This window comes from Zootoca vivipara, chromosome 6, assembly GCF_965207765.1.
Source record: "Zootoca vivipara chromosome 6, rZooViv2.hap1.1, whole genome shotgun sequence".
In the NCBI taxonomy this organism is placed as follows: Eukaryota; Metazoa; Chordata; class Lepidosauria; order Squamata; family Lacertidae; genus Zootoca; species Zootoca vivipara.
Window position 1 is genome coordinate 62,408,038 of NC_142589.1, and position 20,251 is coordinate 62,428,288.

Consider the following 20,251-nt stretch of genomic DNA (forward strand, 5'->3'; position numbering starts at 1 on the left):
AGAGCACTCTTCCTTCCTGTGGTTGTCAGCACCTGGTATTCAGAAGCATTGCTGATTCCACCTGTGGCATCAGAGCACAGCCGTTCAGGCTAATAGCCCTCTCCTCTGTGAATTTGTCTAATCGCTTTTTTAAAGCCATCCAAATTGGCAGTCATCACTGTCTCCTGTGGAAGCGAGTTCCATAGTTTAACTATGTGTTGCACGGAGAAGCACTTTCTTTTGCAAATGTGTCCACAGGCTCGAAGACGGTTGGCAACCCCTGGCTTCATTGATGTAGGCAAGAACTCGAGTTTAAAAACAAACCAGACAGATGTTTGGAAAAACCAAAAGGCAACTTTATTTCTCAAAAAAACAAACAAGAACTGGTAGCAAAGTCACAACACTGGTACAGTCAAGAGTAAATACATTTTTTAAAAAACACACATACCACAACATAACTTATACGGAGCAGAGGTCCCATCCAGGTTCCAGAGGCATCCAAGCCTGTATTGCTGGAGGGGTGGGGAAGGGGGAGAGGGAGGGAGGGGGGGAAGGGAGAATGATGGTGTGCATGGATTGGTTGTTTTTTTTAAAGTATACTTGATGGCATGAGATTTGAGAATGGTCATTGCACAGAGACTGGGAGAAATGTGAAAGGCAGTGGCACGTTCAGGCTAAAGTCACAGACACAGCCTGCTCTCTCCGCAGGCTGTGGGACCCTCTGCTCCCCCGCCCCACACTGCACCTCTCAAGGTGGAAACAGACAGCACTTTCCTAAGAAAGACCCACCTGAAACGGGACACATGATAATCAATCAACAGAACTGCATTTGGATACGGACAGGACCAGGTTTTTCGCTTCTTAAGAACAAGTGGTGAGTATCTAAATCAGCTCAAAAAGCCGGCTTGGGAAGAAGGGGGGGAGGGCAGGAGGAAGTGAGGAAAAGATCAAAACCAGCTTGAATAAAGAGTCGAGGCCTGCTCAGCTCAGTTTAGTCATGGGCCAAGCTAGCCTTTGAATTTCACAGTGCATTTGCTGCCTTAATGTGCAATACTGCCATGGGCAAAGAAAACGACCCATTATGCTTTATGGGGGCTTTGTTTCTCCAGGGAAGCTGAGCAGCAGGCTACTCTGGTGAAGCCACTTCAAATGTATTTCCCCTGTGAAAAGCGAGGGGGGATGACTTAACCTTGAGTCCTTGCAGAGTGCGGCCTAGAGGTTTAAGTCCTTGCAGAGTCAAGGCCCCACCCTCCGCCTACAAACACCACCACAAGTCTTGCTTTGCAGTGCAGGAAGTGTATGAATGTTAAACACACAGTGACCGTACAGTGTCTTGAAGCAGAGTTAACTAAGCAGCCAAACATAAACCCCAGCCTTTTTGTTTTTCCACCCAGGGAGCAATGTGTTTCAGTTAGAAGAAAGAATATCTTTTCCAGTCTCTCAAGGCATCTACAGAGTCAGTCTGGAAAGCCATGATCACTAGTATCTTGAGAATTTACAAAAGGGTGGCTAACCAGTGGCCCTCCAGATGTCGCTAAGACCCAATTCCCATCAGCCCCCAGCCAACATGGCCAAAGGGCCAGGAATGATAGGAGTTAAAGTCCAAGAGTGTGTGGACGGCCACATGTTAATCACCCTGCTTTGAAAGTCAGCATATAAACGCCAACACCATTCTGAACTCTACACAACCAGGGGAAATTTGAGAAACCCAAGGCTCTGTACCATATCTACTGCATTGGGGGGGACGGGACACGGATGGACTGGGAAGCCATGGGGCAGCCAATGTGCTGCCTTCCAGAAGCTATGGACTACAACACCCATCGGCCCCAGCCAACATGGCCAATGGTCAACAATGTCTGTAGGGCACCATGTTGGCTATCTTAAAATACCAATTTGTGTGCTGTAAAGCCAGTCATATGAGGTAGGCCCCAGCAAATGAATCCTGTGTACCATATCTTTGACCAACAAAGGCCGAAATACTGTTTTAGCTTCCCCGCCTATGCCAGCTCTGTGATATATTTACTTTTCCTAGGGCAGGAACTGGGGGACCTGTGGCCTTCCAGGTGTTGCCAGACTACAAATCTCATCATTCCTGAATATTGGCCATGTTGGCTGGCGGCTGATGGGAGTTGGGAGTCCAGCAACATACAGAGGGGTGCAGGTTCCCCATCCCCTGTCTTAAGGCTTGTAGCATATACTTCCGAAGTCTGGACTCATCACAGGGAGCTCCTAGGGCATATTTACAGCATAACCAACTCAGAGGTAATACAGGCTCTCTCTGACCTGAGCAAATCAGGCCTGGGAGGCAAAGTCAAAGAGGCAGCACTAGCTTTCAGTCAGCACCCCCACCCACCCGCCTATCTCATCCTTCCTGGTGTCCTCCAAATGCTCTGCGCTACAACTCCCATCAACCCTAGTCTGCACAGCTTGGTTGGCCGAGGCTGATGGGAATTGTACCGCAAAATAATCTGAAAGGCAACAGGTTGGGGAACACTAGGCTAGCTTGAGCAACTTCTGCCCATGCCAGTCTTTCATATATTTCAGGAATGCTCCCTACAATCCTGTTCTTCTTACCAGTCAAGCCAACACAGGCTGTTCATGACTAAAGTTTAAAAGAGGGGGGCAGCACATATACACAGAACAACCAAAACAATCTTGCGGGCATACTCCAGGGGTTTGGTACACGCAGTTTCATGGCAACAATCCAAGAGGTAAAAATTCAAGATTGTGAATATGAAAGGAGAAAGCGCCAGAACTTGATATGCATCTACACCACCTTTAGGTATTAAAACTTTTTGAAATTATGGACACTTAGTTCCTTCTTGAAGTGTAAAAAAAAACTACACCCACTAATGGGTTAGCAGTTTGGGGGGGGGGAAAGAGAAAAGTAGCTTAAGAAACCCAACAAGGGTGTGTTGTTGTTTGAAAAGTTATCTTTAAGGTTTGCTTTTTCACAGTTTAGTGATCTACTTTCTGACCAGGGAAATCGGTTAGGGCAGATACACATGAAGAACATTGTGTGTGTGTGTGTGTGTGTGTGTGTGTGTGTGTGTGTGTGTGGAGCATAGGGCCTGAATGGAGTCTTTCTTGGCAAGGGGGGACCCTCCTAACTTGAGATAGAGATGAAAAGCGCACAATGTAACATTAAGGCATGATGTTTAAATGCTCTCCACTCTCCAGTGGTCAGTGCTCTTTAAATACTTCCACATGTTCACATTTCTGGAGACTGTTTTGGCAACAGGTGAGGGTCTGTCTGCGCTATACACGCAAGAGAATGAGGTGGGAGAATGGAGCACACCACTTCAGCAGCCAGAGAAGAATCACATTTTTTTCATGCTAGCTCTTTACCTACAGGGACATCCATTTATTTACTGTAGGAGAGCATTTAAAAATGGCACCTCTCGCCTGCAATCTAAACTAGTGCAGAGCATTGCATGGCAAGTGTTACCACTTTATTCTATTGCACGAACAGATCAGGCCAACCTCTTTTGAAAATGTCTGTTCAGCCCCCAACTCTGGGTCATCTAGGCGGGCCCAATGTTTCCTAATCAAAACATAGAGGAACTTGTGGGCAGGGCCAGGAGGCTGAGAAAATAACAGCTCCATAAATGCTAAACACCCAAGTTCTGGGATCTGTGAGACAGCCTAAATGCACGCATGCACGCACACACGAGTTGGGAGATGATGCTTTTTAAAGGGAGGCAAGCACAGTTGGACATCCCTATCTATACTCCGATTTTCACAGATGCAGCAGCCTTCTGTTCTGGATCTGGTCCTTGAGAATCTGTATATTCCAAAACTGGTTTCCTCAGCTGAGAGATCTCTCCATCCCTGGCCAAGAGAGAACCTTGCATTTTGCCCACTTTGACAAGGTGAAAAGAAAAAGAAAAATCTGGCCAAACTTAATCACAACCTGGTATTCTTTTGCCCCGTGTGACCCTCTTTGAAGCCAGTCGCCATATGGAGTGCAGTGATCTCAGGCAGGAAACTAAGAAACGTAGTGTAGTCACCAAAATTGCAGTGGGGAAACTGCTTGTTTCATATTATTCTCAGGGCTCACCACCACCACCCCCCCACCTTCCAAAGCGTGACCTCCTCGAACATTCACAGTCCTACATTCAAAGTCCTGCAGCAGGTAGAGAAAGGAAAGCCCGACATTGCGGCAGAGAGATCTCTTTGGTTAATCAAGTCTTTGCCTCAGCTGGTCCAGCAGCGTTGTCGTTGCAAAGGACATGGCCACGAGATCCAACATTCATTGCACTAATCACCTACTGGGTAGGGGTGGGTGTGTAGGGGGAGGTATCTGAGAGCAGCCACAACAGGAAGCCACCACCAATTTCAACACATAACAGGCCAACAAAAGGGCATTGGCAAAACGAGCCTTCCAAGATGGAGGCCGGAAGCCTGGCCATCCAAACATGACCACCTCTCTTCCCTGCTGGTGGCAGAGCCAACAAGCCACACAGCAGGAGGGGGACGGCTCCCAAGTCTCAGCCGAGAAAGCCGGGGTTAGGCAAAGTTGGTTTTCACCCCACGTGTACAGTTTGGTCTCCTGCACCGCCCTCCTTGGCCGGTCGCTTGGCAGGAGATGCTCAGAACAGTGTCAAAAACGCCACACACAGCTCTCCCAAAAGTCACAGGGGGAGCAAGGTGACAGAAGTGTCTTTCGCAACGTAGTCCAGAAACACGCCTTTGTGTGGGGAGGGGGAGGCTCCCCTAAACAGCTGGCCTGCCCCCCTTAGGGACGGCAAAGGGGAGCAGAGTCCCGTCAGGTCATGTAGCGGGTGATGGCACGCAATGCATACAGCAGGGCAGCCTGCATGCGGGCCTCCAGCAGAAGCAGGTTGATATGCACCTGGAAAGTGAGAAGGGATAGGTCAGAATGGAAAGGGGTCAGAGAACAGAGTAAACATGCCAAGGCCCAGCAGGGACTACCGCTGATGCCTGCCTGCGCCCTGAGCCCTCCTTTTTAATTTTGTTTCCTTGGCAACTGGTGCTCCTTTCCCCCAGTTATAATACCCTGGCCTTTCCCTGGGGCATTGTGGGAAATTTAAATGGTGACACCCAATGGAGCCTTTGCTCAGAGCTCAGCATTGATTAGGAGAGCAGCAGATATATATATATCCAATCAATTTCGGAGACAAAAGCTCTTATGAGAAAAGTATAAAAGTATAGGCTATATCCAATACTAGTCCTGACTCACTGAATGTATGCATTACTAACTTAGGCCCATTTATTTCATGGAAGGAGAGGTGAAATTCAAACAGGAAATGAAAATAAATCAGCTATGGTAGTTAGTCATACCTCGGGTTATGTACGTTTCGGGTTGCGTACGCTTCAGGTTACATACGCGGCGGACCTGGAAGCGTTTACTTCTGGGTTCACCGTGCATGCATGCGCAGAAGCGTTTTGCGCAGTTCGCGCATGCGCAGAAGTGCGCTATCGCGGCCGTTCGGGTTACGTACTTTTCGGGTTACGAACGGCACCCCAGAACGGATCAGTACATAACCTGAGGTACCACTGTATTGGGACCCTCCCAGTGTTGTTGGACTGGACCCAAACCTCATCAGCCCAGCCAGGGCAGCCAATGGCCAGTGATGATGGAAATTGCTGTCACACGTCATCACAGGGTGTGTGTTGTATCCTCTGCTTCCCCGTCCCTGCTATCATTCTCTCAGCCGTGAGAAACTCAGACCAGTCCCTTGAGACCCCAGAAAGGGTGAGAGAAAAACAGTCCTCCCTTCTCCTCTCCCTCACCCCCCCAAGGAAACATCATGTGGCTTTACCTTTTCAGAATGTTTGAAATGCCTCCAGAAGTGAGTGTACATGCGCTTGGTGGCTTTCTCTGGATAGCAGGCCACGGTTTTGATGTAGATTTTCAAGCTGCGCTCCAAGAGCTGGTTCACCTCCCTGTAATCATAGTCATCGTACCTGGGGGGGGGGGGGAAGCGCAAAGATGTGAACGTTATGGGGCTGCCTTCTATCGAGTCAGAACATTAAGAATGCGAGAAGAGCCCCGATGGGTCGGGCCAGCAACCCGAGCAGGGCAGCATCCTATTCTCACAGCAATCAAGCAGATGCCTAGGGGAAGCCTCCATGCCAGGCCTGAGTGCAAAAGCAACTCCCTCCGCAATTTCCAACAACTGGTATTCCAAGGCCTCTGGCGTTGGTAGCAGAACATAGCCACAAAGTACATCTAATCCTCTTTGAAAACCATCCAAGTTGTTGGCCATCACTACTTCCTGGGGGATTGAATTCCACAGTCTAAGCATGCACTGTGTGTAGAGATTCTCTTTCTTTGTCCATCTTCCAACAGTAGAGTCCATTTTGACTGGCAGCAACTCCCTGGCGTCTTCTGCAAAGGAGCCCTTTCCTGGCTCTGCTAATTAAGGTACGTTTAAACTGGAAGCACCAGAGACTGAGCCAGTGAAATTCTGCATGCAAGCACATGCCCTGTACCCCTGAGCTATGGCGCTTCTCAGAGAAATGACTTCTTTAGCCACACACCAACCAACAGCACAACTGCCCCTTCCCTCTTTGTTTAAGTCAGGGGGTGAGCCCCTGCCTAATTTCATAGGGGGTGGCGAAGAAGGGAAAGAGGGTGGGCAGAAAGAGAAACCAGCGGTAGAAAAAGGTTAGCTACCCCTGCTCTAGGGAAGCTGTTCCGTTCACATGGCAGATCCAGCCGAGGATATGACAGGACTAATCCTCCCACATCCCACAAACGTGCCTAACATCCGACCTCTCTATGAATTAGGTGACTCAACTCCCTTGAGTCACACCTGTTTGGCGAGATCCGTGCAAGGCTAGTCACAGAAATCAATCCAGCCAAAACACACAAAACTGTCAATCTCCTCCTTCAGCCCTATACTAAACAAAGCAACCAGTCTGAGAAGGACGATGAATCTCAGCAGATTTCTTGTGAACCAGGCTATGGTTTAGCATCACATGACTAAGCTTTGGGCTTGTGTGCTTCCTCCTCTCGCCTACGTGTCCTCCTTGATTTGAGGCAAACCATAGTTTGCCATTGATTGTTAGTTGACATGAACCAACAAACTAGGGTTTACCTGCAAAGTTTCTTACAATTTCTAATCCCACTTTTCAGACATTTGTAGTTTCCCAAACGGGTAAGCAACTAATTAAGCAAAATGCATGAAGGATAGATGGCGCACATGAGTACAAGACTCACCCACAAAGTGCCATGCCAGGCTATGGTTTGGTGCTACAAGCAACTTGATCCAATGCTTTCCTTTCTTAGAAGTAATCATTAGGTAATGTAAAGGTCTGGAAAGGTCTCAGGTTAGCCTTGATGACACACAATGCAGCGGGGAGGGGAGAGGAGGGGAAGGGAGAAACCAAAGTCTTACCGAATGCCGAAGACACAGTGCACATAATTCCAGATGGCCCTCCGGAGCATGGATGTGTCCACACCACTGTGCATGGCTATGGTGTTATATGTCAGGTTGTAGACCACCTGAAATTTTTCATCCAGCAATTGCCCCACATCAGGATATAGGCGATTGATGAGTGAGTAGCCATGGTCCTCCCAGGTGTAATCCTGTGTAGATAATGAGACATAAGGTGAGCCTGTTAGATCAAGCCCATGGCCCATCCAGCTCAACATCCTGTTCTCACAGTGGCCAAGCAGATGCCTTGACTTGAGCGCAACAGCACCCTGCCCACCTGCGATTTCCAGCAATTGGTAGTCAGAGGGATGATGCCTCTGACAATGGAGGTAAAGCATAGTCAATGTGGTTAGTAGCTGCTTATAGCCTTGGCTGCCATGGAATGTGACTTATGCTCTTTTAAAGCCATTCAAGTCGGTGGCCACCACCAAACAGCCTCTGTGCCACAAAGCCTACTGATGCTCTTAAGTGGTTTGCCAGTTGGACAGATCTTGCCCTGCACTCAGCTACTTAAAGTAGAACAATATAGTATTGTAGGATGCACAGGTACTAAGTTAATCTATCTATAAGATTTGAACTCTGGCCTCCAAGGTCACAGCCCAGCACTTTTACTGATACACCGCACTGGCAAATATTGCATATTACCAATCTGCTGGATTGCTATCAAAGGACAGAACTGGCAGTGTGTTTTGGAAGAATTTGGAAGAAGGAGGGGGGTTGGGAGAGACTAGGAACCTTCACACACAGCAGGGATTGTGGATGCATGCAGACAAGGTACCTGAGCTCGGAAAGTCGGGGGCGTTTGTTCTCCTCTCCTGGTGAAATCCTTGTATCCAAATTCTGGGTCCTCCACAAAGCACATCACATTGGGGGGCAGGGAGTGTTCAGCAATGTCTAGTGGGAATAAAACCCCAAGAAAGATTAATGTGAGAGCATCAAAAACACCTCCCTCTGGACAGTGCTTTCTCTTAAACCAGAGCAGGTGCTATGTGCAACTAAGCTGTTCAACTAGAATACAATTGTGTCCTAATATACACCCTAGAAAAATAAAGGGAGTTTGGCGCCTAGAATTATGCTTTATCACAGTATTTATTTTGCCAAGAGAGGACAGGAATGGCACGATAGTTTCCATCTTGCATGTGTATAATCCTTCCCTCACAAAGAGAACTTGCTCTCCTTTTTCCAGCTTCAGTGGCTAAATGCAGAACACATCTGTACTATACACGTAAAGCAGCATCGTACCATACCAAGCTGTAGTTTGTTTAGGGGTGCTGAGAGTTGTTAGGAGATCCCTATTCCCTGCAGAGAGCTACAATTCCCAGATTTCCCTAGGAAGAGGGATTGATTGTTAAACCACTCTGGGAACTGTGGCTGTGTGAGCGGGATTACCTTGTTGCACTAAGTTCCAGTGCAAGAGTCTCTACTTCCCTTTGCACAGTCTGTTTTTGGTTGTTGACAGCACAGTCACTGGGAGATCCCCCCCTCAAATCTTTTCCAAGTCTAGCAGGCCGTAGCACTAGGAAACTCTCCACTCAAATGGCCTGGGTCCCATCTGAGAACTTGCCTGTCTTACCCGAGGGAGTAACAAGCAGACTCTCTCTCTTTTCCATCTCGAAGCGGGTCTCCATCTCCTCCTGGGTGACTGCCTCCTCTTCCAGCTGGCACTCTTGCAGAAGCTTCATTCTCTCCATCAGCACTTCCACCTCCTCCATAGCATCTGAGCCCTGAGAACATTGGGACAGAAACCAGTCAGTCCTCGGAATGACGGCTGGAGAGGGGCACATTTGGTTTATAAATTTCTAAAGTGCTTAATTGGGGAACGGCCATAGCTCAGTGGTACAGCACCTGCTTTGCATGCAGAGGGGTCTCTGGTTCAATCCCCAGCATCTCCAGTTGGGGGTGGGAATGTCCCCCTCCTGAAACCTTGGAGAGCCTTGGAGAGCTGCCGCCAGTGTGTAGACAACACTGAGCTATATGGGCCAATGCTCTTTACTTAAGAGCATTGCTTTTTTCGGGGGGGGGGGATGCAGGGGTAAGCATACCCCTAAATATTTTGTGAATCTAAGTTTGGCCTCATTGAGGGGCAGTATTTAAATATGATTAGGAAAATGAGAGTGTCTCTAAACATTTTTAAAGAAAAAAGCACTGCTTAAGAGTATAAGCTTCCTAAAATAAATCTCTAAAGTTTCATAAGCCATTCTGGAAGCATTTCAGGCTGAAAAGCAGGACAAAGGAGGCTTTCAGGTAAGCAGATATATAACGTGGAAATCACAGCACTCCCAATACTCTCCAAGAATGGACCCTGCCAGTTTTTGGTGCTGTTTTCTACTGGGCTTTAAGGGCCCTCAATGCATTGAGAAATATGGAACCCCCTCCCCTCACTGCCACTCACACTGGAACTGTTCACTCCATCCTCCGAGGCCGGACTGCTATCACAACTGCGTGGCGAGGGTGGCCGAAAGACGTGGCCTCCTTCCTGGTCAATCTCCAGATTGATGCCGCAGCCAAAGACGAAGGATGCAAGCGAGTGGTAATGTGTGAGGAGCACCAGAGCCTGGATGAGTTCTGCCAGAGACCAACTGTTGTCGCCTGTCTTCAGGAGCACCTGTTTAAAGCAAGCACCACCACATTTAGCTCCATGCATCAAAAGAAGAACTGCTCATCTTTAAATGGGAAATGAATAATATTTTGCTTAGAACTCTGCTGTCCATAAGGCTGGCAAGGCTGCGCTGCGCTTCCCAAACAGCAGGGCAATGGGTTTCAACAGGTGGGCGGGGCAACCTACCTGCCCCCCATCTGATGTCATGTGATTGACAGGCAGGTTGTCTTGCCCTGTGGCCTGCCATTAACAAGAAAATGGGGGAGGTTTTTTTTTTTGTTTTTTTTTTAAAAGCAATGGCCTTATGAATCAATACACTTTCCCCTGTGGAGTTCTCAATGGATGTTCGCACAACTCCCAATTCCTTCCTTCCACGCTCAGTTACTCACCTCAATGTGTTCCTTGGTAATCAACCAGGGCCGGTGGGCCAGGATCTTGTTGATTTCGTTGAGGTTCCTCAGTTTCTGTGGGGCATACTGCAAGCCTCGCAGCCACTCTGGGTCCCCACCCACCTGCAGGAACTCCCCCATGTGGAAGCCAACCAGATAGGAACACTGATGTCTTGCAGCAGCCTGAGAAAAAATGGGGTAACTTAGTAAGAGGAGTAACTCATAAAGAAATGCCAGGGATCAGAGAACATGACCACATTAGCAACACGGGACCTAGATTTGGGAGAAAGCTTCCCACTGGGCAGTGCTTAATTTCTAAAAACAAGGGATACACAGGAAGCAGTTTTCTACTGCCAATATCATCGGCCCTCTATGCTCTCTCCAGCTTGGTGCCTTCTAGATTGCTGGGTTCCTAGCCAGCTCCAGCCAGAGTGGCCAATGGTCAGGGATGATGGGAGTTGTAGTCCAGCATCATCTGGAGGACAATAGCCTGAGGGAAGCTGGTCTACACCGATGGACAGTGGCTCCACACAGGTTCAGACAGGCATCTTTCCTGGCCAAATGTGGAGGTGCCAGGAAGGTAACTGGGGACCTGGCCTTCTGCATGACAAGTACACATTCTGCCACTGAGCAGAGGTGCCACTGAGGTGGACCCAAGTTAGTCATGTACCTCAATTTCAATGGATCTTCTTTGAGTAAGACCAACATTGAATGCATCCCTACGGCTATAGGGCCACATCCGCACCAACTGAAGCACGATTATTACCACTTTGTTATGGCTTCCCCCAAAGAATCCCGAGAACTAGAGTGCTGTTAGGCAAGCTCTGTCCCTCTCACAGTAATATTATTTCCCAAGTGGCTTAACAATTCATTCTTCTTCCTAGAGAATTATGGGAATTGTAGGTCTAGGTGGCCTAACTCAGCACCCTTTGCTAACTACAGTTCCCAGGATTCTTGGCCAGACGGACGGACGGACGGACGGACGGGGGGGGGACAATGACTGTTTAAAGAGATATGATACTGCTTTAAATGTGCAGTGCAGATGGGGCCTCTAAAATTCTAGGTCTTGCGAGGGAAGTCTTTTCTTTTGCCTAACTGCCAATCACATTACTTTTAAAAATGTTACATTTATAACTTTTATTTGATTCTCATTTATAATACCTTACTTTCTGATGTTCAGATGCTATTTTGTTTAGCTGTTTTCTATGTGGTGCTGTGGGTTAAACCACAGAGCCTAGAGCTTGCCAATCAGAAGGTCGGCGGTTCGAATCCCTGCGACGGGGTGCGTTCCCGTTGCTTGGTCCCAGCTCCTGCCAACCTAGCAGTTTGAAAGCACGTCAAAGTGCAAGTAGATAAATAGGTACCACTACAGCGGGAAGGTAAACCGTGTTTCCATGTGCTGCTCTGGTTTGCCAGAAGCGGCTTTGTCATGCTGGCCACATGACCTGGAAGCTGTATGCCGGCTCCCTCGGCCAATAATGCGAGATGAGCGCCACAACCCCAGAGTCGGTCACGACTGGACCTAATGGTCAGGGGTCCCTTTACCTTTACCTTTTATCTTCCACACATTTTTGTAGCTTATTCTACGGTGTAATGTTTATTTTGATACTAAAGAGGATTCAGAGGACTTATTATTTTGATACTAAACAGGATTTATTTCGATGCTTAGCCGTGTTTTAGGGAATGTAGAAATGATCTGGGCACTTTTTGTATTTGCTGTGTATTTAAGACATTTTAATCTATGCCATAAACTGCTCAGAGTTTTGTTTAAATATAAGCAGCATGTAGGTTGCTCAAATAAATAAAAATACAAAGTGAAACAGTGATAGAAACAGCCACTCCACTTAAAAAACAAAAAAACTGCCATTTTGTGGGTGTTGTTGGTGAGTAGCTGCCTAGGCCAGGGCAATGCTATGGCCACTGGAAGGATTAGAAACAACTCTGAGGTAATTCAGTCATAATTCAAAATGCAGAATCTAAACAGGTGCAAGGATAGCTAGGGAATAGAAGAAGAAGAAGAAGAAGAAGAAGAAGAAGAAGAAGAAGAAGAAGAAGAAGAAGAAGAAGAAGAAGAAGAAAAAACATTTTTAAATGAGGTGTTCTTTAAAGTCTACACCTGCTGACCCAGGTTCCCGCTTCTCCTCAGTCACTTACCATGATGGCAATGTAATGGCGCTTGTGATATGGCAAAGGCCCATCCATCCGTAGCAGGAGGTACTGAGTTTTCCAGAAGCTTGTCAGGTACTCAGGATGCAGCCCCATCACCATGGTAATGTTATCCACCCTGCCTGTGGAAACAAAGGCCTCAATGAAGAGGCGCCGCTGGGCACTCTCTGCTCCTTCTTGTAGGATCTACAACAGGTTAAAGAAAAAGAGAGGCAGAAATGTAATGGGTTGTCCAGGGGAGCCTCCTTTATTGAGCATTTGTGCCTATTAGCTTGCAAAAAGTATACGCAGAACTTAGATTGCACCCGGTCTTTAACGGGGCATTTGTTCACATTTATTTGCAGGCAGGTTATATGGTGAAGAGCTCCACTAGTTTTCACAGTGTGTTTCCCCATTTCTTCCCTAATCACAAAAAGTACAATCCTTTATGAAAAGTGAATTTGTTGTGCTAGGGTGACAAAGTGCTTTAATTCACTTTAACCGTGCATACCTAGATTTCCCAGTACTGTATGCGCTTGAAACCCTCCTGCAAAATACTGAAAGTCTGGTCTTGGCCCTGAGTGCCTATACAGTACAGTTTTTTGAGCTGCTAAAAGTACTTCAAATACACAATGTCAAATACACAATGTTACCAAAACAACCCTGTCCAAGTAGATTACCATCTCTATGGGCAGATCCAAACCATACCTTTAAAGGACATGACTCCCTACCCCTGACTAGAACTCTGGGAACTGCAGCACCCCTTTCACAGAGCTACAATTCACAGCATCCTTAACAAACTATACGTCCCAGAATTATTTAGGGGAAGTCACTTGTTTATTGCTCTGTATTTTATGCGTTTTTTAAATGTTGTAAGCCGCCTTGAATCCCAACTTGGGAGAAAGACATGATTTAAACCAGGCATCCCCAAACTCCGGCCCTCCAGATGTTTTGGACTACAATTCCCACCTTCTCCGACCACTGGTCCTGTTAGCTAGGAATCATGGGAGTTATAGGCCAAAACATCTGGAGGGCCACAGTTTGGGGATGCCTGATTTAAACTATTAAAGAAATAAACCAATGTGCTTTAAACATGCACTGGATGTGCTTCAAACATATGAGGCGGATCTGCCCCTAGTAAAGTCACAGGAAGCCTGCAATAAATCCATTCAGTTGTCACAGTTTTACCTAAAGGAATCCTCTCCTTTACAGAGAGAGCAGAGCAAAGCCTGGCAGACTTTCTGGCCAACTCGACATTGCACTTTTCAAAGTTTATTGAGCAAACAACTTTGAAAGAGAGAGAGAGAAAAATTTAGCTGTTTCCCACAGCAGCTCAAGGGCTCAGCCATCTGATGCAATCGGGTTGTTTGTTCAAATTCCAGGCCAAAAAAACAACCACCACCAACAGCCCAGCCCATCACACACCTCCTTGCCCCTCCCGCTTGGCAAGGAAATTTGGTTGCTGGAATCAAAATCCTGCCCGGTGACGTCTCTGGAAGCAGACACTGCCCTTGTGGCCAGCACCACAGAGCTGTCCAGGAACAGAACCCATATCATTTCCCCAGCCAGAGAGAAAAGGAGAAAGGGGGCATCTGTCGGCCCAGAAGGAACCCCCCACACCCAAAGGCTGCATACACACCATATATTTAAAGCACCCCTCCAACAATCTTGGGGACTATAGTTTGTTGGGGTGGTGGGAGTTGCAGCTCTGCCGGGGTAAACTACAGTTCCCAGGACTCAGGGGGTTGCTTTGAATGTGGTGTGTGCCTGCAACTGTAGGAGGAGCAGAGTCACAAAGGATTTGAACAGATTTATGCTGCCCGAAGGGTCCCGCCACCCCACCCCACCCCACGCCTTGAAAGGAGGGGTGAGGATGGCACCTGATAGGTGCAACAGTGGCCAGGGAGAGGTAGCTGACACTCAGTCTTTTGATAAGTTGTTTGTGCATACACAGGGAGGGAAGGTCACTCGATAAATAAGGAGATGACGACATCACAGGGCAACGCTCACACATGTGTCACTCCCATCACAGGAAGGAGGGGAAAAAAGCACAAGGGTGGGGGCAGCCAAGGACTTTGCTGTGGTAATAAGCAAATAGCACTCCGTGTTAAGTGTTGCCCTGCTGGAAAGCTAGCAGGCCTGGCTGTCCCCCCAAAACCAGGAAGGGGTGGGGCTGGTGATGGGGAGGGATTAACACCTCAGATGCCTCTGAACCCATGGCCAGCAGTTTTGCAAGACTGCCAGTGGTCAGGGAAAGAAACAAGTAAAAGCATCTCTGTTGCTTTAGGCAAGCAAACCACCACAGAAGGGGACAACCCTTCTTCAAGGTGCAAGGAAAACATGGGGGAAATACAGGATTTTTATTTTTATTTCAGTGCTGGTGGTGAGAGGGGTTGATTTTCATTTGCAGCCTCCCTCCCTTCAACCAAGTGAAATAGGCAGCAGCACCCCAGAAGCAACACAGTTGTACCTTGGATCCCAAAAGCCTTGCGAGTCAAACATTTTTGCTCCCAAACTCCGCAAACCCAGAAGTGAGTGTTCCGGTTTGCGAACGTTCTTTGAAACCCGAACGTCTGATGTGACTTCTGTGGCTTCTGATTGGCTGCAGGAGCTTACTGCAGCCAATCAGAAGCCACGCCTTGGTTTCTGAACGTTTTGGAAGTCGAACGGACTTCCGGAACGGATTATTCGACTTCAAAGGTACCACTGTATTTTGACACACACACAAAACATATATCCTATATACGAATAGCAAATTAGTTCTTAATGCAAATCCTTATATAGGCAAAATAGTACTATCCATGCATGAGGAGGGGAGAGACGTTAGCAGACCCAGGGGAGCGCCAAGATTTGCAGGAATATAATTTTTTATTTGTAAGAATAAAAAGCTCAAGTGGATCCCTTTACCCTCCCAAAAAGCTCACTGACAGCCAAGCATGCTTAACAGCCACAGAAATAAGGTTGGTAGGGGGGAAACCAGAACACAGTGTTCTCAAAAAGTGCATGGGTGCCTGGCCTCCTAGGGGCAGGGGAGAATGGAGTTTTCTCAAAAAGGGCATGGCTGGCTGGTAGGGCTTCTGAAGAAGAGCACTCCTCACTGCAACATTTTCTTGCAGCTCCTACTCATAAAATAATTGATGTTCTGGCATTTGCTTCTTATCAGCAGAACAACAAACTATTTATGTTATCAGTACCAGGGAACAACAAACCTGTTTTTAGCTACTACAGTTTCCCCCTGGGAATTGGAATTTATGAAGCAGTTTGACTGGCTTTTTCTAGCCTCCTTTAAGGAACATGATCCCTAGACTTCAGTAGAGGGCAGTCAGGCTCAGAGACAAGTGACTAAGGTCACCCAGTGAGCATCAGGAGCACCCACTGAGCGGGGACTTGAGGCCTGGTCTCCCAGGACCTAGTCCGACACTCTCTAAGCATAACACTGCCTTGATTAATTTTCATGGAAGCATGGTCTATAATTATCTCAATAAATAGATAAAACAGAAGTTGGAGACAGTGGTGTGTACACAGTGGTGTGTAGTGCTCAGAACAGTGGTAGGTAGAGATTACAAGACGGGGGGGGGGTTCCTGCCCCCTCTTTCCCCCCCAAAAAAGAAATTCATCCCACCCACCCAGAGTGTTGGGGCCCAGCCAGACCTCTCTAGATCTGTTCATGCAATTTACACATCTGTTCCTTCACTGTGTGCACAGAAATGCACCCAGGGCTTTTTTTTCCAGCCAGAACTCGCCAGACCTCAGTTCTGGCACCTCTCAGGTGGGCACCACTGCCATTTTAAGAGGTGGTCATGGTGAGTTCCGGCACCTCTTTTTCTACAGAAATAGCACTGAACACACATGTTCCTTCCTAACATGGATGGGAGGTGGGGATGGAAAGGAATACTAAAGTTTCTGCCACCAACCAACCCCCCCCCAAAAAACCCAGCTCCAGTTCCTTTAGCTGAAACATTCTCTCATTCCAAAGTATTACTTCCTCTAATGCCAAACCGAGGTAGTGAGTGCTGAGAAAAACGAAACCAAAGAACAGGGGCACTGACTAACAAGAGAGAGCTACTGTATTCCCATGCTCAGGACCACTCTGAGGTTTACAGAATTAAAAAATAAATAAATGGTGACGACAATTAAAGAGCAAAGGAAAGTCCTACATACGGCACAAGGAAGATAGAGGATGTTAAGTCACGGAATGTTGAGTGTGGGAACCCTGAACAGCAGGAACCCGGAATAACAGCACTCCTGCTTGTAGCCAGCATGCACACTGCACCTTTGCTAATATTTATTATTTATTGATACTCAGTTCTTTAATATTATAGCACCTGAAGACTACTAGATGCTGAATGCTTGCTGGCATATGAGAGACCTCAAGTACATAGCCTGTTTGTTAAGGGTGCTGGGAACTGTAGCACTGCAAGGAATTAACTATGGTTCCCAGGATTCCTGCCCCAAGGTAGGGAGGATGCATGTGTTTTAAATGCACAATGTGTATGCAGCTAGAGATAACCTTCCCAGCACCCAGGCATCCTCTCCCCGCCCCCCATCCATCCCCATAAATGCAAAAATAATAACTAGCACCATCAATGCAAGGTGCTCTCTAGTAAGGATGATTCCCTAGCCTGGCAGAGAGAGAAAAAGAAGTTCCAAGCTGTGCATCTTACCTCTTCCACCGGGATGAAGGAACTGGGGCCTCTTCCCAACTGCCGGGGGATTTTGACTCCTCTGTCCTGGAAAATGAAAGGAACAGCTGTTTTTTTAAACAACCAACACTCACATCAAAGGGGATTCTGCCCCACCCAGTTACCTCTTCCCTGGGAGGACAGCCATTGCTAGAGGCTGTATGTCACAGTTTGGGGGTGGGGTGGGGAGAATAAGGCAAAGCAGCAAGAGTGAAAGAAAACACGAAGGGGGTGGGGGGGGGGAGAGCGCCAGACCCTAGAGAGCAAAGGCTGCTGGAAACTTCAAGTTGGGCTCTGCTGTCTTTTCTCAACCTCCCCTTCTTGCAAGAGCCGCTTGGAACAATAGCCCCCGAGGAATTGCATCAGATAGAAGACCTGCCCAGAACTGGTTAGCTCAGTGTGAAGTTTGGGGATTTCCATCAACCTCCCCCACGTTGAAAAAAGAAAGCGACAATATCTCTTAAAGGAGGAGGAGCTGGTCACCCTTTGCTTTCGACTCAGGAATTCTGCTACCTGCTGGTGAAAACGGTCCAAAGAGTTACAGGGAGATCTCCCTCTCCCTGCAACAGAGGGCCTAGCCTTGCATCAGCAAGACGATCTCCCCAGGACAGGAGGCGTTTGGTAACCTAGTTCCTCTCTCAAACTCCACAGACCAGTGGTGCCAGGGCAAGAAGAGCTGCAGGCTGGAAGACTTTTATCTAGACAGCTGATCCTAAGAGCCACCTGCTGAATTCCACGACTAGACAAACAGAAGGCAGACAAACCCACATCACCACCTGCCACTTCTCTGCTGTGCTTTAGGCCAATGGCTAAGGGGTTTTTTAGTGAAGGCGTCAACTGAAGACAGCTTACTGCTGCAGGGTCTCTGAGCACTCCCCCACCACCACCACCACTTGAGCGGGGAATTTTCTGGCACTCCTAGACAGGACTGGGAGGTCTGTGTATATCAGAAAGCCAGGCCGACACTCCCCGCTGGCTCAATACTGAAGAGGGAAAGCTGAGCAAGCAGTGCTTATGCGCTACGACACATAGGAAAGCAGCATTGTGCCCTAAGTTTGCAAGAGAGATTGGCTACCAGTGGAGTTATTTCTATGCACAGACCAAGGCTAAGGTCCGCAGATGCAATTGCCAGCTCGCCACTGGTGAGTGCCTCTTTCTAACCTGGCGACTGCAGCATTGGAGAGAGCCTTGGATCCCCCTCCTAGAATCATAGAATCGTAGAGTTGGAAGAGACCACAAGGGCCATCCAGTCCAACTCCCTGCCGAGCAGGAAACACCATCAAAGCATTCTTGACATATGCCTGTCAAGCCTCTGCTTAAAGACCTCCAAAGAAGGAGACTCCACCACACTCCTTGGTAGCAAATTCCACTGCTGAACAGCTCTTACTGTCAGGAAGTTCTTTCTAATGTTTAGGTGGAATCTTCTTTCTTGTAGTTTGAATCCATTGCTCCATGTCCGCTTCTCTGGAGCAGCAGAAAACAACCTTTCTCCCTCCTCTATATGACATCCTTTTATATATTTGAACATGGCTATCATATCACCCCTTAACCTTCTCTTCTCCAGGCTAAACATACCCAGCTCCCTAAGCCGTTCCTCGTAAGACATCGTTTCCAGGCCTTTGACCATTTTGGAAACGATGAATCTGAATCTGGAGAAGAACAAGGATTGTCCTCAAATAGCGTGTGGATTCTAAGAAACTCCTATTCGCACTCTGGAAACTGTACTTCTGTGAGGGGTATAGGGGTTTCGATCCTGCTTTAAATGCACAGTGCATATGGGCCCCCAGAAGTTATACAGGACTTTTCAGCACCACACCCAGAGGTCAAAAAAACTTCAGCTCGATTATCTCAGTGATCTTTCAAAACAACCCTGCAGCACAGGCCCTTATGCAGAAGGAACACGGAGCAGGAAATCCAGTAAAGGAGACTTAAGTGAGCTCTTGATGGAGTCAGGAGTTGAACTAACCTCAGCTGGCTCTTAGCCGCTGCACCACACCAGGGCTGTCCTATGAAAATGTTTCCCCATGCATGGCAATTTCAGGATGAACACTGCTCTATAGGCAACCAGCAACCACATCTTCCCATTTCTTGACTGTGCTGGAGCTTTCAAAAAAGTTAATTACATCCAGCAATAACATGCGAAGTTAGTAACCCCGAGGGCTTATCATCTACTTTTGATGTGGCTGTCAGCACCAAACAAGCTGTTCACCACAAAATTAAGACATGCAATTAGAGGCAGCAGAAACTCCAGTTTTTTTAAAACAAACCCCTTAAGTTACCAAAGGTGGGAGTGTGGAGGCAGAGAGAAAGGACAAGCAGCAACACATTGGCCAACATGTCTTCAAAAGCCACAGTCATGAGATTTAAAACAGCCTTCTCCTGGTGACCTGCAGGTGTTGTGGGACCCCAACTCCCATCAGCCCCAGCCAGAACGGCCCGTGATTAGGGATAATAGAAGCTGTAGGCAAACAACATCTAGTGGGCACCAGGTTGGGGAAGCCTGCAAAAAATGCCCCTCTAAGCAGAATGTAGTGATTTAACACCGTCTTCAGGTGTCCATTCTTTCCTATCACCTCACAGAAGTTCATTGTATTTTTTAAAATGCTGCTTTTACTTATTTGCTGCAGAAATAAATAAAAAAAGTTTTCAGTGTCGTCACAATGAAGGAAAATAAATAAGGAATTAGCCTGCATTTTGGAGGGTTAAGTACTTTCAAATATCACTGCAGGCCAGATTTGCAAATGGATAAAACTGATCAAAGAATAGCATAAAGGAGCCTCCTGAAGAGCTGATGCTGTGAATTTAAAAGGCGAAACAGCCCCCACTTTATAATGGTGCGGGTCACAAACTGAAAGGAAGCATTTTACAAGATCCCCAGTGAAGGTTGCTAAGATATCGCCACTTTAGTCTAGCAGCTATGTCCTTCATAAATCAGACTAGATAAAGCAAACACTTCCTATTTTGACTAGCATTTAGAAGAGCAGAAAGAGTGATAACCCCTTAAGTCTCACTATAAGGAAACTGCAGGTGGAAGTTGACAGGAAATTTGGC

General features: G+C 47.4%; 1 protein-coding gene across 5 annotated transcripts in view; it reads right to left on the minus strand.

Annotated features, from left to right (window-relative positions):
* Window positions 1–313: 313 nt before the first annotated feature.
* The window catches only part of SESN2 (sestrin 2), a 60,997-nt gene continuing 41,059 nt past the window's right edge, over window positions 314–20,251 (minus strand). For 4 of the 5 annotated variants that reach the window (XM_060275768.2, XM_035117535.3, XM_035117536.3 and 1 more), the window contains 9 exons: window positions 17,183–17,248; window positions 12,528–12,725; window positions 10,374–10,556; window positions 9,778–9,990; window positions 8,959–9,109; window positions 8,164–8,279; window positions 7,347–7,537; window positions 5,766–5,910; window positions 314–4,834 (listed from right to left, as the gene is read on the minus strand). In XM_060275768.2, coding sequence (XP_060131751.2) covers window positions 4,748–4,834; window positions 5,766–5,910; window positions 7,347–7,537; window positions 8,164–8,279; window positions 8,959–9,109; window positions 9,778–9,990; window positions 10,374–10,556; window positions 12,528–12,725; window positions 17,183–17,248 — 1,350 coding nt within the window. In that variant the 3' untranslated portion in view covers window positions 314–4,747. Of the gene's footprint in view, window positions 4,835–5,765; window positions 5,911–7,346; window positions 7,538–8,163; window positions 8,280–8,958; window positions 9,110–9,777; window positions 9,991–10,373; window positions 10,557–12,527; window positions 12,726–17,182; window positions 17,249–17,455; window positions 18,501–20,251 lie in introns of those variants that run through there. The other variant, XM_088672382.1, reaches the window with a different exon arrangement.